The sequence below is a fragment of the Danio rerio genome, chromosome 16 (assembly GCF_049306965.1).
Source record: "Danio rerio strain Tuebingen ecotype United States chromosome 16, GRCz12tu, whole genome shotgun sequence".
Taxonomy (NCBI): domain Eukaryota; kingdom Metazoa; phylum Chordata; class Actinopteri; order Cypriniformes; family Danionidae; genus Danio; species Danio rerio.
In genome coordinates this window covers 33369641-33389879 of record NC_133191.1, presented here as the reverse complement: position 1 = coordinate 33389879, position 20239 = coordinate 33369641, and the positions used below count along the sequence as shown (strand labels likewise).

The following is a 20239-nucleotide window of genomic DNA, read 5'->3' as shown; positions in this document are numbered from 1 at the left end:
ATATTTAAAATAATGTGAATACATTCAAGCAAATTTAAGTGAAGTTTATTTATAAACTAATTTCGAGTGGATCACGTGCTTATGATTGCTTGCAGCTGGCCCCGCATTATTTAATTTATGATTCACCGATCAGATGATTCCTAAGCCACTACAAATACCCTAAGTTCCATATGACAGCCATCTTCGTTTTGAAGAATCCCCCTTCCACCCCTACTCCTCCTCATTTCCTAGATGGGTGGCACGGTGGTCCAGTGGTTAGCACTGTTGCCTCACAGCAAGAATGTCACTGGTTCTAGTCCTTACCAAGCCAGCCGACGTTTCTGTGCGGAGTTTACTTGTTCTCTCCGTGCTCACATGGGTTTCCCCCGGGTTCCCCGGTTTCCTCCCACCATCCAAAAACATGCAACTTACGATAATTGACTAATCCAAATCGGCACCATAGACATGCTCCTAGTAAGTAGTTATCTCTTAAGAGCAATCACTATCTGTTCATTAGCTACTACAGCAGGGGAGTTCTCGAGATCTACCTGAGATCAAACTCCCCTCTCGCATCGCAAACGGGAGGTAGCCCCAGGCTCGAGGATCTTATGAGCCAGGGCTCTCTCCTAGGACAGCATGCCAAACAAGCTTTAAAATCAATCAACAGCTAGGTGTGAACTCTTTAAAAGATTTTTTAAAACTTCATATGGTGTAGATAAACATCATTCACTTCACTCAAAATAACAAAAACAAACAAAAAACAATAATATTAACCATTTAAATAATTTCAAGCCTCCAAACGTTACTTCTAAACAATTAAACAAATTCTGAATAAATTGAACATGTTCACATACTGCATGTAATTATTGTGCTCATATGTCAAATTAGCAGAACAAGCTGAAGGCAGTTTTATTCATTAAAGTGTCAATAAATAGAGTGCCTTCAGCTCTGACTCTAGTTCAGATGTGCTTTAAGAACCTTTGTGTGAGGGAAATGAGTGTTTGAGCAAAACAACATATTAGTTACAGTTTTAAGCGGATGTTTGTTGCAAGGGCCATTGCTGACTCATAAAGGCTAACAGCGTCAGCACTGATTAGTTGCTCTGAGAGACTGCAGTGTTGAGCTGTTTGTGGCATTAGAGAATCGAGCATGTCATTGGTGCTCACTGACGGACATGCTTTCTGCTTTCTCAGTGTTAGCATGGAAACATGATCAAATCAGCAGGGCTTGTAATTCTATACTTAACCCTTGTGTATAGTTCAAATTGACTACCCTTTTGTTATTTTAGTGGCTGTTTTCGCCCCATTGACTTTTATTATAACCACATTTTTGAATCCAAAGCCTTGAGGCCAAATAATCATGCGTTCTTGATTGTTAGTGGTAAAATTTGTAATTTCTACAGTTGATCATTAGTTGGCACCATTAATCCTTTAAATTAGGATAACTTTTCTAATGAGTTATATGGAGTATAACAGCAAATTATAGTGTGTGTGCAGAAATACACTTACTATGTTTTGAGAGATGAGATGATTTTATCAGGCGTATCAAGGTATCAAGTGTGCAAAGGTCTCTTACATTCACACACACACACACACATGCATGCACACACTCAGTAATCCATATAACTCCATATGGAAGCCAGAAACTATGCTTTTTTTTTTAAACTGTAACTGATGATAAACAGCAATAATTGACAAATTGTACCTCTTTTCAACAGGTTTCATGGGTTTGCAATCAAAAATGGTATTATAATAGAAGACAATGGGGCAAAAACAGCTATAAATATTTTGAAAGGCTAGTATGAGATGAGTTAAAAATATCAAAGCATATTCTCAAAATGTGTCAAAATATGATGTTACAAAGAATCATTACATTCGCTGAAACACAGAGAGGGTTGTGGCCAAATTAAGACTCAAAATCACCCCAGAGTGGATGAAAACATTCCCAGCAGCACATAAGGGTTAAAACAAAAAACTGCAGGACAATGGGATAAAATAATGAGCTAATAGTTATCGTCATTCTTCCCTGGTTAAATTTTTATATTAATAAATGCAATTGTTTATGTTGTAAATGTTATATTACAAGATTTCTAAAATGTCATATTTAAATGTTAGATTACTTCATTTAATGTTCACAAATTCTCCAACATGTCTAGGACAAAAATCAGAATATTGTATTACTGTTGGTTGGGTTCAAATTTTTGTTTAAACCTTTTCACATAGTAGAGCAAAAAGGTTTTATTGATGGGATTCTGGGAGTCTTTTTATCACTCCTTAATGCATAAAATCCAGCAAACAGTCAGAATAAAAAATAAAAAATACCCCTTAGTTAAAACCTTCACAATACAGCTATAAATCAAACCGAAAGGAATGCTGTTTGTAAGAGCTGCTGAAATAGAGATTTAGCAGTCCCTCCAGGATTTTACTAGACTTTTGTATATTTTCATAGAAAAAAGACAAGAATTGGAGCAAATAGTAGTGTAAGGTTTGAAAAAAAGCAGAAACAAAAAACATATTTTTAGACCTGCAAAATCCTGCAGGGACTGATCTTCATCTGATCACTGCATGTAAAACTAAATTTACTTTACAATTGCAACTGAACTCAACACTAGAAAAAAATACAACAAAGAAGCACTTTAAAGTGTAATTTGGATGTTTTCTTTACATTGGATTAAAAAAAAAACACTAAATGAAAAGCAATAATCTTAAAATTTCCTGGTGCGTGTAAAGGTTTTTGTCTAGTGGTTCGTCATAAAAGTGCTAAACCATGATTCTCAAAAATCAGTGTGTGTCACTTGTTTTCAATAACCCATTAATCTCATTCATGATTCAGTGTGTAATCCAGTTCAGCTGCTAAACGCAGTGACATAATTATTAGTGCGTAATTGCTGTCATTAATTACAGGGTGAAGATGACGTCTTTTAAATGTAAATTAGGTTTACTATAGAACGTGGCTTATTCAGGTTTTTGAGAACTGCTATTTGCTTGGTGCAATTAATCTGGTGCTATAGTGGAGACTAGACAGGCCCAAGGGAGTATTTGGGGATTGGCATAAAAATGGTGGGGGGGAAAAAAGAAAAAGGAAAATGGTTTCAGCTAATATTAAAAAAATAAAATAAAATAAAATAAAATATGTGACCCTGGACCACAAAATGCAAACAATATAGATGTCTTTTTTATTGAGATATACATACTGTATAATCTAAAGTCTGAACAGGATGGTTCCAAAAATAGTGAGAAATTCAGTTCTTACACATCCATTTACTGAAAGTCATCGGATGCCCTTCCAGCTGCAACCCATTACTGGGAAACAACCCATACACTCTCATTCACACACATACACTACGGACAATTTTAACTTACACAATTCACCTGTACCGCATGTCTTTGGACTTGTGGGGGAAACCAGAGCACCCAGAGAAAACCCATAAGAACGCGGGGAGAACATGCAAACTCCACAGAGAAATGCCAACTGACTCAGCTGATGCTCAAACCAGCGACTTTCTTGCTTTGAGGCGACAGCACTACCTACTGTATCACAGCGTCGCCTGTATGTTGTACTGCGATTTGTAAAGCACAAGGTACAATGGCTCCTAAAAGAAAACAAAGCCTCAAACAACAAACAGGCCAGCACACAAACACATAAGTTTTCATCCACCGCCGGCAGCCCATTTCAGGCCCGCAGAGGCACCTGCCGCTCTCCTGCCCTGCATATTCAATCTCTCGGCGAATCAGCCCTCTCTACCTGACATGATTTAAAGTCCTTATTTCCATTAACCTGAGAGCGGTGAGACTGACACAACGAAAGAGAAGCAGAGCGAAAGAGAGGGAGCGCCGATGACTTCATCTCATATTGAAGGATAAATGGAAGGACAAGATAAAAAAAAAGTCTCCCGCATAAAGTGGTAAATTGGGATCTTGCAGGTGCATAATATCTGAACATCAATATGCCTCTGAGATGCATGCTTTTCATTATAGCTGAATTGCGCAACACACACACACACACACTCACACACTCTTATCATATGGAGATTAAATTGCCCCTGGGAGAAAGCGAATAGGGAAAAGGAGAACACAAAGAGAGGAAAAAAATCCCACAAGGTAATAAAGTCATATTTTTCTTTATATTCTCCTGCCCGCAGTACGCCACAAAACAACAAGCCTAAATATGAGAGAGTCAAAGTATTACCGTCGTACATCTTTTGCCCTCTTTTCTTACATTTCACCTTCTCGCTCTATCAGAATTTCATTAGATTAGCATTCATTAGATTAGCCGATTAGCATTTAAACACACAATTCGCTCTGGACTTGAAGTTTTTCTTGTCTTACTTCTTGTATTGAATTGATCAGCTCTTAAAATGAAAGACTTAAAGTTAGCATAAAGTCTGTTGCAGCTTAAACAGGCCTGATCGACATGTAAATGAACTGAAATCAGTTTATATTTATGTGGCGTGAACATGCTGAATGCTGAAAATAAAGTAATCAGTTTGAACCTGCTAATTTTAGCCACAACTTGCACTTTTGTGTGCAGTAAGCATTCAATTGTCTAACTGTCAAATAAACAGTGCAAGTCAGCTCAACATTGAGACACAAAATAAAATGCAGCTAAATGCACAATACAAAACCAATAAAACCGTTATTTGGCTTCTTGTGTTAATAATAATACTTTACCAACTAACATGCATTAACAACAGTCTCTCCACCATAAAATGTATTTAATAACCTGAATAACATTTCTTCCTGTCAAGTCAAGATGCAGTTAAAGGATTACCCCACCCCAAAATGAAAATAAATAAAGTAATAATATTTTTGATGTGTGTGTGTGTAGGGGGTATTGATTTATTAATACTTTTATACATCAATACAGAATGTTTAAATACTGTGTTGTATGTATATGATGTAATCGTATGTAAACATATAAAAAATCCATAAGTCCAAGGCACTCGAAAAGTATGTGAAAAAATCAAAAAGCCTTTCATATGGTTATTGCTGTTTTTTTAAAAGCTTTTTTAGGGTTTTAATAATAAAAAAAAATCATAAAACAAAAACAATGAGCCATGTCAATAAAGGCTTTTTAACGTTTTCACATACTTTTCACTTACTTTTTTTGTGCCTTGGACTCATCGACTTTTTGTGTATCATTATAAACATTGTTGGGGGTAATGCATAACAAGTAATCCTAGTTACGTAATATTACTTTTCTAAGTAGTGAATAGGCCCACACACAGGCAGAAAAATATTAACAAATATGAAAATGTTCATATGATTTATTTATATGAGAGTTTGTTAAATAATATTTTCTGTCTTTTAGTAGATATATTATATAAGAGATTTGCTTTGTTTATCAATTAAGTGGATCTAATTGGATTTTGCATTGTAAACATTAAATAGAAATTAAAAAGGTATTATTTTTCATTACATATATACATTTTTGGTTATGATACTCAAAATCATTCTGCATAAATTTGCGGCTTTTTAAAATAGAATTCTGGGCAGAATTAGCAAAAAATGTCAGAAGATTCTGTCTGGCCCTATAATGAATAAAGAAAAGCATTACTTTTTAAAATTAAGTAGTAATATTTGAGTTACTTTTAAAAAATGTAATGAAAGTTACTTTTTAGCTTAGTTAATTCACTTAAGTCATGTTGAGTCATGCACTTAATGATATAGAATGGAGGAAAAGGCAGAAAAGAAGATGGCAGAGCCTTACATTTCTGTGATAGAAATATTCTCTTTTTTTGAACACATGGGGGAAAAGGAAACCAGGACTATCTGAATGGACAGTGATTTTACTTTTTAATAAGACAAAGTAAAAAAGCATCAACACATTGCTTTAAACTTCTATTGATCTGTATATACGGCATGGCTCTGGGGTCAGAAAGTTCTCTGAAGATAACATTATCCTACAATAATTTTTTTATGTGTTTTTTTTTATTAAAGGTAAATGAAGGTTATACGGTGTGTTGTTAATTGAAGAGCTCCTCTAATTAAAAAAGAAGAAAAAACCCTGCAAGTTCTGAAAGAGATCAAGCCCCAGCCAGGTTAAAAAAAGTGACACAAAAGTAACTTAAAAGTAACGCAACACATTACTTACAATAAAAAGTAACGCAACCAGCCACTTTTTTTGGGAAGTGACTCAATATTGTAATGCATTACTTTCTAAAGTAACTTTCCCCAAGACTGTTTATGATCCAAAGAGCACAGACACATCATTAAAACACTTTTTGTTTGATTCTGGATTTGTATGAAAATATAAGTTTGGTAGAACCATACTTTACTTTACAGAACAAATGTAATACTAAGACAGGAACAAGCCCTTTTGGCAGCTTGGTTTAAATAATGCTTTTGTTTTATGAAACTTGCAGGATGTTTAATAGTTAAATGATCTCTTAAATGTAAAGAAAATACAGCCTTTTAAAAACTTTTGAAATAGCTTCTTTTGTAATACCATAAATCACTTTAGTGTAATACTATAAATGTAACTATATGGTCAATTTAATGTATGCTAGTTGTATAAAAGTTAGGTTGAGCTATTCTTAAAAATGCTGGGCTAACTAAACTGTAAAAAATGATATGACAAAATCATGACTACAATTTTTATTATGTTACTTTAACTTATCTTAATAAGTTAACCAGGTTTCAACTACATTTTTATGTTCATGCAAAGTTTAACTTAAAAAATTTAGTAATTGACTGATATAAGTTGAGATGACTAAAAAAGTTAATAACTTTTTTAACTATAAAAATTAACTATAAAAATTAAAGCAGCAAGTAAAATCTCAAAACTACTATATTTTATTTGTATATTAAAATCTGCTAATTTTTTTAAGAGGTTACTTTATTCGACGTCAGTTTTACATTTTCAGTGCTGATCCTTTTGGTTTCTGTCAAAAACCAAAACTAGATCCCAGCCAAGAGTCTAAAGTTCTTTATAATTGTAATGCGCCGTATGATTACAGAAGACTTCATGGCATCGGACAGCATAAGATATATGGCTCCGACATAAGTTTGGCTCTGAAAACCTATAATTGAACGCTGGAGTAAGCTTTTCAAAGCTTTTCTGGGACACTGATAAATACTCTCCGCAAGTTCTGTCCATTTTGCTGGCATCGGTCCGGAAATGTGCTGTGCACGTAATAATGTTTATGAGCTCAAGATGAAACGATTCCCCATCTCTGTTTATAGAGATCAATAATCACATTAAGGCGCATTAAGAACCGATAATTGAGTTTATGGCCAGAAAACAACATTAAACACTGTGACCTGATTACAGAGAAGCAGCATTTTAAAAACCACCATTAAATTAAATATATGCAACCAAAATAAAGTCACTTAATTTAGGATTTTTTTTGTGTAGTGAATAAATAAACACTGATCCGCAACAGTAGAAAGAAGTTGATCTCTCAGTAACATTTTGGGGTTTACAGCTAAGGCTTCTTTTAATAAACCAAAATTGCAGCTGTAAGTCATTGGATGCGTTTCAGATGCAGGGAAACATTAGAGCATGCTGGGAAGAATATTGTCGCTGCTGCTTTCCAGAAAGTGATGACAACCGCAGAGACCACTCAGCAAAACATTAATAATAACAAACTCAAGCATGGATCTGCATTTATTATAGCACACATAAACGAAAGGAACATCAGTCTGACAATGGGAAAGGCAACATTATTTGAACATTCCTGATACATTTAAATATTGTTATGATTCACATCTTGTTTTTCGTGTTTTCTGTCTTTTTAGCCTTTTGCTATCTTGGTTATTTATTTGTCTCCACCTCCCTAGTTTTTTTTTTTCTTTGCACTAATTACTGTATATGCTCTTGTGTTAAATTCCTATTGTATTAGTATTATTTTGCTCACACGATGTCCATGTGGCCCATTTCCTTTGTTTTGTTCTTTGGTTAATTTAATAAAACATCAATAAAACATTGGATCTTCACTATTTTGTTTTCCCTTTTGCTCAACACAATTGACATTACAGAATAGACTCTCAAAATGGCGATGGGCAGTCGTAGAACTGTTTTCAGTGGTTTCTGGTCAGCCTTTTGTCATGTTTTGTTCCTTAGTTATTAGTTATCTTGGTTATTTTTGACATCACCTCTCTTATTTTGTTTGCACTATTTACAGTATATACTCTTGTGATAACTTCCCATTGTATTATTATTATTTTTGCTTACACAACATCCGCGTTTCCCCCGTTTCCTTTTTTTGTTTTGTTTTTGGTTAATTTTATAAAACATCACAAAGCTATGTTTGGATCCTTACTTTATTATTTTTCTCTTTTGCTCAATGCAATTGACGTAACATAATAACAGACTCTCAAAATGGCGGTGGACAGTCGTAGAACTCGGGTGTTTTAATTCACATCTGGTTTTAAGTGTTTTCTGGCCAGTCTTCTGTTACGTTTTGTTTTTTAGTTATTAGTTATATAGGTGATTTATTTGTCTCCACTTCCTTTGTTATCTTGTTTGCACTATTTAAAGTATATACTTGTGTTGACTTCCCATTGTATCTTTTTTTTTTTTGCTTGCACAATGTCTGCATGTCCCCTGCTTCATTTGTTTTGCTCTTTAGTTAACTTTATAAAACTTCACAAGACTGCATTTGGATCCTCATTTTATTATTTTTCCCTTTTGCACAACACGTTTGACAAAACAACAACAGACTCTCAAAATGGCAGCGGCCAGTCGTAGAACTCAGGTGTTGATTCACATCTGGTTTGACATGCTTTTTGTTCAACGTTTTGTTACATCTTGTACGTGTTACCTTGGTTATTTATTTGTCTCCACCTTCTTTGTTATGTTGTTTGCACTGTTTATATGCTTGTGTTAACTTCCCATTTTATTATTATTATTTTGCTTTCAAGATGTCCATGTGTCCTCTGCTTCCTTTGTTTTTTTTTCTCTTTGGTTAATTTATTAAAACTTCACGGAACTGCAGTTGGATCTTCACTTTAGTATTTTTCCCTTTTAGAGAACACGTTTGACATAACAGAATTCAGTTAATGCCAACCAGTCGTAAAACACATGGAGGTGATGGCGATACACTTAACTCAAAAACAAAAACTAGGATCAGGACAAATGTAGAACAGATCACCATTGCCATCTCTGGAGCCTATGGAATCTGTCTCTGGAAACTAGTGGTTGCCACTATAATGGTTATTGCACACTGACTCCAAATTTTCATCCATAATTTTCACGTTGATAAATAAATTCGATTTTGGGTTCAATTTTTTCAACTTTTCACATCCAAAAGGCAGTTTGAGAAGTGTTTTGACATTTCAGAGCCAAGCTAAAGGCTAAATACAGAATGCCGTCACATGAGCCACTAAGTAACTTTATGACAAACACAGTGCATAAAATAAAGACTATGTGGCTGACAGTTGAGAACCCCTGACTGGTGCCTCTGCCCAGCTGCTTTTTGGTGTGTGTGTGTGTGTGTGTGTCCAAACATTTGACGTACTGCCCATAGACATTATAATCACTTCATGGTCTGCTTCAGTTCTCCGATACGTCAACCTAGCCGCCATCTATTATAATGCACTGCCAGTCTCTGTTCAGTATTTGTTTACGTATGTGAATGTGTGAAGTATCACAAGCAATGTATCAAAATTCAAATGATTTCCTGAAATAAACTTTGCATTTCGGGATAATCCAGTGCCGCTCTTTGATTATGAGATGAAATCTCCTTCCTCTCAATGCAGTATTGAATGAGCCTATTCCAGTGACTGCTTAAATTAACTCCAAAATGCTTTGTGTTTTTTCATAATGGATTAATTAATACGCATCAGACTCAGTGTGCAAGGTTTGTTTATGTGACAAATTTTTCGCATATGATTATGAAAAAAACGCATACAAAAACTTCGAACTTCAGTGTGCAAAGACCTAAGAAACTGACAGACTGGCAGCCGCCATTTTGAGAGTCAGCTGTTCTTTTACGTCAAATGTGCAAATGAGAAAAATAATAAAGTGAAGATCCAAAAGCAGTCTCATGAAGTTACTAAATAAACCAAAGAACAAAGCAAACAAACAAACAAACAAACAAACAAACAAACAAACTATGGAGGATTAACACAATAGCCTATGAATAGTGCAAAAAAAAAAGACTTAACAAGATTCATTATTTTGTGGTTTACAAGTGTTTTCCGTTTATTTATTGTTGTGAATTATATTGTGGGACAATAGTCTCTGCTCTGTCTATTTTTAATGTTGAAAATTAAACGTTACATTTTATAAAAAGTGACTTTTATTGACAATTTAGTAGTTTGAAATAATATAATACTGTATAAGAATTATATGTATATAATATAGAGAGAAACACACCTGTAAAATAGCAGAAAATTTACTGGCAGCTTTTTATAAGGTTTTTGTACCGTAATATACAACACCAACCCAAACAATATATCACGTTAAACTATTAAAAAATGTTTATAAAAGTCACATTTGCACTTAAAAGTTGTTTTAAAATTTAAAGTTGTTGGAAGAAATATTTCAGTTCTCATGATGCAGTTTAAAAGCATAAATAAATAGAAAAAAAAACTCACAATATACGAAAAACTGCTAATTTACAGATATTTTTTCAGTTTTATTTATTTTATAAGTGTGGAGGCAAATAAATAACAAAGGTAACTAATGAACAAGATGTAACAAAAGGATAAACTGAATTTGAGTCATAAAAAATATTCTATATAAATGTGTATTTCTGCAGCACAAACAAAACAGCATGGGTCCTGCAATGCCAGAGTCATTGCTTCATGATAAAAATTATAGCCTGAATGCAGTGTAAATCACTGTTGATAAAAGGGTCTGCCCCTTTAATGGATGCATTTGCAAAATTGCACGAATTAGTCAGAGCTGTTGTGCAGTGGTAAATACTGTATTTCCAAAATACATGTTTTTTCAATCATCTGTGACTTATTTTCCAAAGCGACTTACTTGCAATTAATGTAATTAACATCAAGCAAGGAAAACACGCAAACCGCGTACACATTTGGATCGGTGCCGAACAAGAAAGAAACATGAGTACAGTACATTTCATTCACTCAGCTAGTTCTGGCTTCCCTTTAAATTAATTTGTTTAGGCTTGACCTTTATAACAAGTGTTATTTATAGTAAACACAATTATAATTACTATGTTTCTTACATTAATTTTCCATAGTTTTTTTCTGTATTGAATACTGTTACATTTAAATGATTTGTTGTAGGGTGATGGCAATTAAAATGTTTTTAGGCTTATGACGGCATATGTTGAGTTGTGATTAATAGCTGAAGCTTTCATTGTTGCATATGGAATTATCACAAAATGAGCCAAAGCTTTAACTAAAGTTTTACCGATATAATAACAAAATAGTTAGTGTAATGCTTTATTGTATATACATATTCAAAATAAACAAACATTTTGAAAAAAAAATAATTGCGTAATGTTTATGAAGTACAATAGAATTCACAAATACTGATTAGTAAATGTTAGTCAATGGATTCAAATAAGCGATAAGGTTGGATTTTTGTAAATATTAGTTAAAAATACAACTGAATTATATTGATTTTTAACTCTATTAAACAAAAAAATAATCAGAACACTTCGAATCAGAGTTCAACTATGATTTTAATGTTATTTATTAATCTGAGGTTTTTATTAATTTCTCAGTTGACTGAGGAATTAATAAAAACCTAAGATTAATAAAAGCTTTTATAGTTTCCTTTAGTAATTTAGTTAGAATAAATAAAGTTAACTTATGAAGCTTTATTGCATATGGCAAAGTAATAGCCTTATAAATAATCAAATTTGAATCAACATTTCGACAATTTTCAATCAATATTTTAGCATGTAAAAGGCTTAACGTGAAAATGTTTATGTTTGAACTATTAAGATAAACAATTAAGCTTCTAAGCCAGGGGTCTCAAACTGCCTGGCATTTGCAGTCCTCCCTTCTCCTCCATTCGGCCTGCAATGGATATAAAAAATAGAACGGCCCATATATTCGGCCCAACAAAATATATCTTTTTGAATCACTATCAATGTTGTGCAATCGCATATAGCCACTTGTGGTTTTGACTTCCCACAAACTGGATGTTAAAAGTACTGTACTATATATAACTACTGTATATGTTCGGGTTACTTTCAGTTTCTCTCAGTGTGCAGTCGAAAGTAACGCACATGCGGATTATATCTGGGGCTAATTTAAACGTTGAAGTGTGTCCGTAAGTGCTCTATTTTTACTAAAGCTATAATTTTGCAAATATTCAAGGGTCATTTGATTATAGTCAGTGTTATACCATCTGTATTTTGTTAATATTCAATTCAAATTGTCTCATTAAAAGGTTTTCCTCATATGCATATCAAGATTTGTATAAAAATTTCCAAATTAGTAAAATTATATTGCTGGCTAAATTAAACATGTTAAAGTAAATGTGAATATATACAGTTTTCCCCTAGAACAATTGCCAGTAAGGTCAATAAAGTTACCCAAACTCTTTTGCTTCTGTCTTATGCGATCTATATTTTTTGGTTAAGTAACAATTGATAGGAACATAATAATAATTATAATTTTTATTACTATGCCTATTATTAAATTGTAGTATTTTTTTTAGAATTTTAAACTACCCTTCAATATTTACAACAAGAAACAAAAAGGAGCTTTGATACTCTGGAGAAGAATGTCTGTGTACATCAGTTACATCAGGTTTTCACTTTTTATTGTGCTTGAATGTTAAAAAGGCCCTCCTATGAATTGTCATTCAATTTAAGTTTGAGTGCTCTAAGCATTTGGCGTGGTTATAAACCACTGAAAATGCAATGTGAATATCTCTAAAAAGTATTATTATTAAATAATAAATAAGTTATTAATAATAAATAAATAAACAAACAAATAAATACTGTGAATAATAATAATAATAATAATAATAATAATAATAAATACTATTATTAAATATTCATAGTAATTTAAGGTATACATAAAATTTCAAAAAAGCATTATTATTAAATAATAAATAAGTTATTAATAATAAATAAATAAATAAATAACAATGTGAAAAAAAAAATAATAAATACTATTAATAAATATTCATAGTATTTTAAGGTATACCCACAATTTCAATATCATGCATATCATTACCACAAAATATCGAATTATTGAATATCTGCATGTCTAAGTGTTTACAAACATCATTTTGGGTAACTAGTAATCTATAACTTCTTTCAACTGTGCAATTTTGACCCAATGCAGCTCACAGTCAGGCTTTTTCCCTCTGGGCAATACGATACATATGCTCATGACATTAAATGTAAAAAGCCATGAAGGTTAAAATCTGACCTACGTCATGTCTCATTGCCTCTCTGTCTGTCTGGTTTCCTGTCTATTCTCTGCTTGTCCTAAAACTATAAAACAGCAAATGCTCATTAATAAAACATTTAGTTTGCAAAAGTTGCAGTGGGCTTCCTGTGTGCACTATTTGACATTACTTACACAAATATTTGCAAATGTTAATGTGCCATTCAAACCCTTGTAAACAAGTATGTTTGTCTTTAATATAAGGTTTATCTGAGATAAATATCTGCACATATATCTGCTCTGAAGCTGTAGATTAAATGAACAACAGACCGGGCGAATGAGTACAACGCTGATGTCATCGCAAACAACTGGTAATGGGATTACTGCAAGCACTTACTGTAAAGGCTATAAGGATTTTCTTTTAGGGCTTATGTTTGTCTTTTTTTGCCCACTGGGATAGGAGATTATTGAAATCTGACAGAAAGTGAGAGAGATGGGGATGAGTTCAGGAAATGTATTAAACTGCAATTTCTTAAAAATACAATAAATCAGATCAACTGACCTCCAAAGATACATCATAAAAAATAGAAGAATTAAATCATCATGATAATCAAATTCCATTCAATCCTTGGGGTCGGAAAGAATTTCCCAAGAAATTAATCCTTTTATTCAGCAAAGATGCATTAAATCATTTAAAAATGAAAGTATAGATGTGTTTAATCTTATGAGATATTTCTGTTCAAAAGAAAACAATAACTTAAAATGTTTTGACATGTATTTATCGCTATTTTGAGAAAAATATTAAGAAATTCAACCATTTTCAACATTGATAAAGAAATGTTTCTCAAATCTTTCTCAAAAATTCAGCTTTGAATCACGGAAGTTAACCAGACCCTTAGTTTTTTGTGATTCCATGACTGCTGAATTCAACTCAAAATCAACAAAAAGTTGCAGTTATTTGCGATCCTGCAAAATTTTTAATTTAAACGCAAAATAATTGCAAAAAATACAAATAATCTTACAAATTATCCAATTCCAAATCTAAATATAATCAATGAAATATAATCAAATTTGATTTATTTCAGTTTGCAATTAATTGTTCTACATGACTTATAGACGTTGCATGCACAGCCCGCATGATTGTCACATGCGAATGGGGGAAATTGTTTTGCAGTCTGTGCAGTAAGCAGACGTGCATGAAGTGTGAGAAATTTACATGTGAAGTCAATGCAAAAATGCTATTAGACAGCCTGTAGAGCAAATCGAGTGAATGACACAGAGTCAATTAGGCGTTTTGTGCGTTTGACGCACTTCAGACTGCAAAAGAAAGTGGAAGCAAACATCTAACAAACGGAGCAGTGGAACAAACAGAAAAGCAAGCAGCTTACAATGATGGAGATTGGTTCGATGATGAACGTGACCGAATTGAAGGACATTATTTTTGCTTTACATACATTTGAAGTCAGAATTATTAGCCCACCCCTTTCAATTTTTTTTTCAAATATTTCCCAAATGATGTTTAACAGAGCAAGGGGATTTCCACAGTATGTCTGTTAATATTTTTTTTCTTCTGAAAAAGTCTTTTTTGTTCTATTTCGACTAGAATAAAAGCAGTTTTTAGTTTTTTTAAAAAACATTTTAAAGTCTAAATTATTAGCCACATTAAGCAATATATTTTTTCGATAGTCTACAGAACAAACCATCATTATACAATAACTTGCTCAATTACCCTAACCTGCCTAGTTAAGCCTTTAAATGTCACTTTAAGCTGTAGAGAAGTGTCTTAAAAAATATCTAGTAAAATATTATTTACTGTCATCATGGCAAAGATAAAATAAATCAGTTGTTAGAAATGAGTTATTAAAACTATTATGTTTAGAAATGTGCTGAAAAAAACTTCTCTCTGTTAAACAGAAATTGGGGGAAAAAATAAATATAAATTATAATTTATATAAATAAATAAATATAAATTAATATTTCGCAGGGGCTAATAATTCTGACTGTATGTATACATATATATATATATATATATATATATATAAAAAATTGCAAAATTTTCTGCAAATTTCTAGGAATTACCACCATAAAATCAGTCATTTTTTATTTTTATTTTGAAAAACTACAGGGCTTAGTTGACTACATTTAAAAGAATATTAAATTGGAAAAGAGCAATACTTTATATTAACACATACTTTTTATCAAATAAAAAATAGAAGAATATTCAAAAAATTCTCAATTCCAAACTCTGGAATATTAGTATGCATTGACAGATGTTCATATATACAGCTTGAATGTTAACATTTAAGCAAACTGTATATAGGAATCAACTGTTAATGCATTAAACAACATAAAATGTACAGTCAAGCATTACCCAACATGCTAAACAACAAAATCATTTCAAACGTTATCTATGAAGTCATTCTGGTCCCCATGTAGACTGTCTAGCAAAATTCTCTAAGTGTCCTCGCCTATAAATCTTCAAGACATTTTACGAGCATCAGATTTTTACCAGATGTTTTACGGATGTTTAGAGTAATGTACGGTAAGCTTCTAGGGACAATGAAGCATGCTGTAGAAACACACTGAGCTCTGCACAGAAAACTAGTGTACAGTATTCAGTAGCCGTGTAGGCTCTTACATTGTAACGAAGCGTAAGAGCGTTTACTGTGGCAGGACTAATAGAAGGGTCGCGTGATGTAGCTTTAACTCACTTGAATCCCGGCGCCACCGTGGCACAGTTCCCTGCGCTCAGCCAGATGCAATAGGGGTCTCGTGAGGACAGGCAGCTCCTAAAAAACACACACACATACATCCAGAGTTAACTCGTACCACATGTGCTGGAAAGGTTGTGTGTGTTTTCCTCGCTCACTGTCTCCATACTCCCCCATCAATTTCCCCTTCCCCTCTATTTCTCTCCAAGTGTATGTGACAAGCTGGAAGGGACAGCCAGACACGGCATCTCCATAACAAAGTATTAATGCCTCTCGCTGGTCAGACTGAGAGAGAGAGAGTGTGTGACAGACTGCTGGTGAATCAGGTGTGAGTGTGTGTTTGTGTGTGTGTGTATTTGTGTTGCATGATTGACAGGTGTGTTGTGTTTGCCAGAGGCCAACTGAGATTCAAATACATGGGGAAGCTGGCAAGGATAGTGGATAGTGAGACAGAAGGAAAGCGAGTGGAAGAAAGTGGGAGAAAGGACAAAATGCATGAGGTGACTATATGTGAGGTCACTTCCGCCTTTCCGTTATTTCTTTGTTCTTCACAGGTTGTTAATTTCACCATGCTATGGCCTTTCACCTATTGTTTATCTATTGTTAAAGGTTAGATGTGTTGAAAATAATGAAATGCCTTCTCTTTTCCCAGTTAAATGGAAAAATAAAAACAAAACATAAGGGTTGGGTGGCTTTTGAAACTGTATTTCTGCTATAATATTCACACTTTAAACATAAGACATTTTAAACAATAATGTTAAACATTAATGTTAACTTAAATGTTACTTTTAAATTTTTAACTTACTTAGCTTTAAGCTTGACAGTATACATTACATGACAAAATTACAGTTGTCGATCTCGGTTGTAAGAGCAACAAATAATAACTTGACTTAGTTGATCATTTGGAAAAGTATCAGAAAGATGAAATATCTGTTTAACGCCATTCCAATCATTACAAATACTGCAGAAGACCTATGGGAACCTGCATTCCCACAGAAAATCAGTCAAGTTTGGTGAAGGAAATATCATGGTTTGGAGTTACAATCAGTATGGGGGTGTGCGAGAGATTTGCAGAGTGGATGGCAACTTTAACAGCCTGAGGAATCAAGACATTTGTGCTGCCCATTACATTACAAACCATAGGAGAGGGAAAATTCCTCAGCAGGATAGCACTCCTTCTCATATTTCAGCCTCCACATCAAAGTTCCGGAAAGAAAAAAAGGTCAATGTACTCTAACTGGCCAGCCCATTCACCAGACATGAACATTATTGAGCATGTCTGGGGTAAGATGGAGGCATTGAAGATGAATCCAAAGAATCTTGATGAGCTCTGGGAGGCCTACAAGAACGCATCCTTTGGCATTCCAGATGACTTTATTAATACGTTATTTGAGTCATTGCAGAGATTAATGGACAAGCTCATGGGAGTAATACACAATATATTTTTTTTCCCACTGCCACATGACTTTATATTCTATATTCTACATTATTTCTGCTAAGTGACAAGACTTTTGTCTAAGCAAAGTCAGACCTTCTTGTCCTATTTAAATAATTAAAAATTAAGGCATGATCAGATTTTTTTTGGTAAAATAAGTGTAATCTAGAGGCCTTTGCCTTTCACATAAGACAAATGATCAACAAGACGTCAAGTTATTATTTGATGCTCCTAAAAATTGGATAGGCGACAAGCCTTTGTCAGGTAGTGTAATACAAATATTAATCAAAAGTTTAGCATGTTTTGCAAAAAAAAAAAAAAAAAAAAAAAAAAAAACTTTCGTCGTGTCAATCACATTTATACACTACTTTGGAAACTTTAATCCTTGTCTTATCATAAACATGAGAGCACTTCGGGTTACATTTTTTTTTCTGTGTTCATGTTTGTAGAAATCATTTTAAAGGTGTATGACAATCCAGAGCCACCATACAAGCAAAAGCCAAAATCCAGAATGCTGTCACTCTGAGAGCAGAGCACTTTATTACAAAGAGTGTGATATAAAGACAGAATGTGGTGGATGGTTAACCACTGCTGTATTGTGTGCTAGTTCTAATGCCTGCTGCGCACCTTTTTTCATGCCAATGTTTCATGCGTGCACTGTAAAAAATATCAGTAAATTAACAGTTCTCCATACTTTGTGATTTATTTATTTTTTATTACTTATGCTTTTGAATTCCAGTATGAGACTTTGATCTTTCTTCTGACAACTTTAAACCTAAAAAGTTGGAAAAAAATTACAATTTTAATAGTTTAAAGTTCTATATTGTCTGGGCTGGTGTTGTATTTTATGCTGCAAAAACCATGTAATAAGCTTTCAGTAGATTTTCTGTTATTTTACATTTTCATTTATTTTTTTCATATTATTTCTTATACATTATATTATTTCAAGCTTCTAAAATGTCAATAAAAGTAACTTTGTTAAACTGTAGTAGAGTTGAATTTTCAACATCCAAAGTTGACAGAGCAGAGATCAACATCCTAAAATGCAATTCACAACCGTAAATAGATGGAAAACATAAAATACATAAACTGATAATTAACAGGTATTTTATACAGTGTATCTCAGGGTTACTTTATTTACAGAAATTAGTTTCATTATGTAGCTGCAGCATCACAGGCAAAGCATCAAATCACCACTGATCTGCTGAAATAAATGTTGAATTTCGGTTTAATCCTGCTCATGATAAGGTGAACTCTCCTTCCACTCAATGCAATAGATTGGATGGATACAATTTTTCCACTTTCTTTATGACTTTCGAAGAATAGAGGGGAGTACACACTGCTTGAATTGACTCCAAAATAGTTTTGATCAAAACACATGACAATATTTATACATACAAAAAATGTGGGCTTCATTGAGCAAAGATATTTATTGTAACCAAAGTACAGTATATACTTTTTCAAATATAAAACCATGTCTTATCATTAAACAAGACAGCACTTTAACTTTTATCATTAACTATTTTCTATTCTGTGTACTTAAAAAATGAACATTTCCTGTTCTATTTTTTTCTATCTATTTCTAAATACAAAACCACTATTCTGTCTTTCTAACACTCACACTCTCTTATTGATAATATCTTTGCACTCTTAATGTACTTGATTTTTTGGTATAAACAGTGTGTCTTTGTTGTTTTATAAAACCTTGTGACCAGCATGATGTTGCAAAATCCGCTCAACCAACAGCATCTGTTTGACAGGAAACCTCCTTTGAAAACAACTGTTGTTGTTTCTGCAATTCTGTTTGATGATGCACGTACATTTGAAAACCTTTGATACGTTTTTTTGACCACAGCAAACTTTTTCTGTTCTTTTAAAGTAAAAAAAAAAACAACAGTCTGAATTTAAACAAACACTGTTGCTTTTGCATCCAGCACTCAACATGAGCGAAAACAATTCAGTGAAAAAAATCTAAGGGGGGAAAAAAAAGAGATGTTTTCTCACAAGTCCACAGAGAATCCCATGTGAGTGTTTCTCCTGAGGCTGAGCAGGCATGAGCTAACAGATTGGTAAAAAGTTAAGGCACGGCTGGATCAGACATCGGGATTGTTTTTGGAAAGACTGAAATTCCCTGATAGGATTTGGAGATCTTATTTTAAAAGGAAACACAGCTCATGCTACAGCTGTGTGGAAAAAAGAAACCGGTTGCTTTGTCGTGGCCTGTGGCCAATCAGATGGCTCTAATTTGCGTGTGAGTAGTCAAAGCATGTGGTGATGCTGGCTGGAGGACTGAGCATGTGATGGAGGAAACACGTCTACATCAACGGCGGCACGTTTCAGAGTTATCTTCCATCACTGAGCTACAATCCAAAACCTTTTGCCCTCTAAAATGCATCTGTGTTTAAATTTGAATGCGTTTAAGAATGCATGTCGTTGGAAACACACACCACTTTCAGCGCACTTATGGAGAATGTATCCATAATAGATCAAAAGAGAACCGGCGCATAGGACTTTTTAGAAGATTCTTGCACAACTGTCATAAATTTTTCTCTCAGGGCTGAGCTGCTGCACTGCATCGTCAATAGAGTTTACCATACTGGATCCAGCTTCATGTTTGAAACTGCTATGACAGAAACACTTGTGAATTTGCTTGATTAAAATAGTATAGATCAGGGGTTCTCAACCTTTTTTTCCAAAATTTTTTGAAGACCCAAACTGATTGTCTTGAGAAAATTCTTATTTTAAAGCTTTATTTATTAGCAAAACATTTCTTTTACCGTCTATTATTCCCTTATTTTTGTACATAATTTTATTAAAAAAACAAAACAAAACAAAACATTGGTCTA

The 20239-nt window shown here is 33.4% G+C and overlaps 1 protein-coding gene across 10 annotated transcripts in view; it reads right to left on the bottom strand.

Moving 5' to 3' along the window:
* sema6cb (semaphorin 6Cb) overlaps positions 1-20239 on the bottom strand; it is a 274253-nt gene that overhangs the window by 35749 nt on the left and 218265 nt on the right. For all 10 annotated transcript variants that reach the window (XM_009292336.5, XM_009292337.5, XM_009292338.5 and 7 more), the window contains 1 exon segment: positions 15959-16036. In XM_009292336.5, coding sequence (XP_009290611.1) covers positions 15959-16036 — 78 coding nt within the window.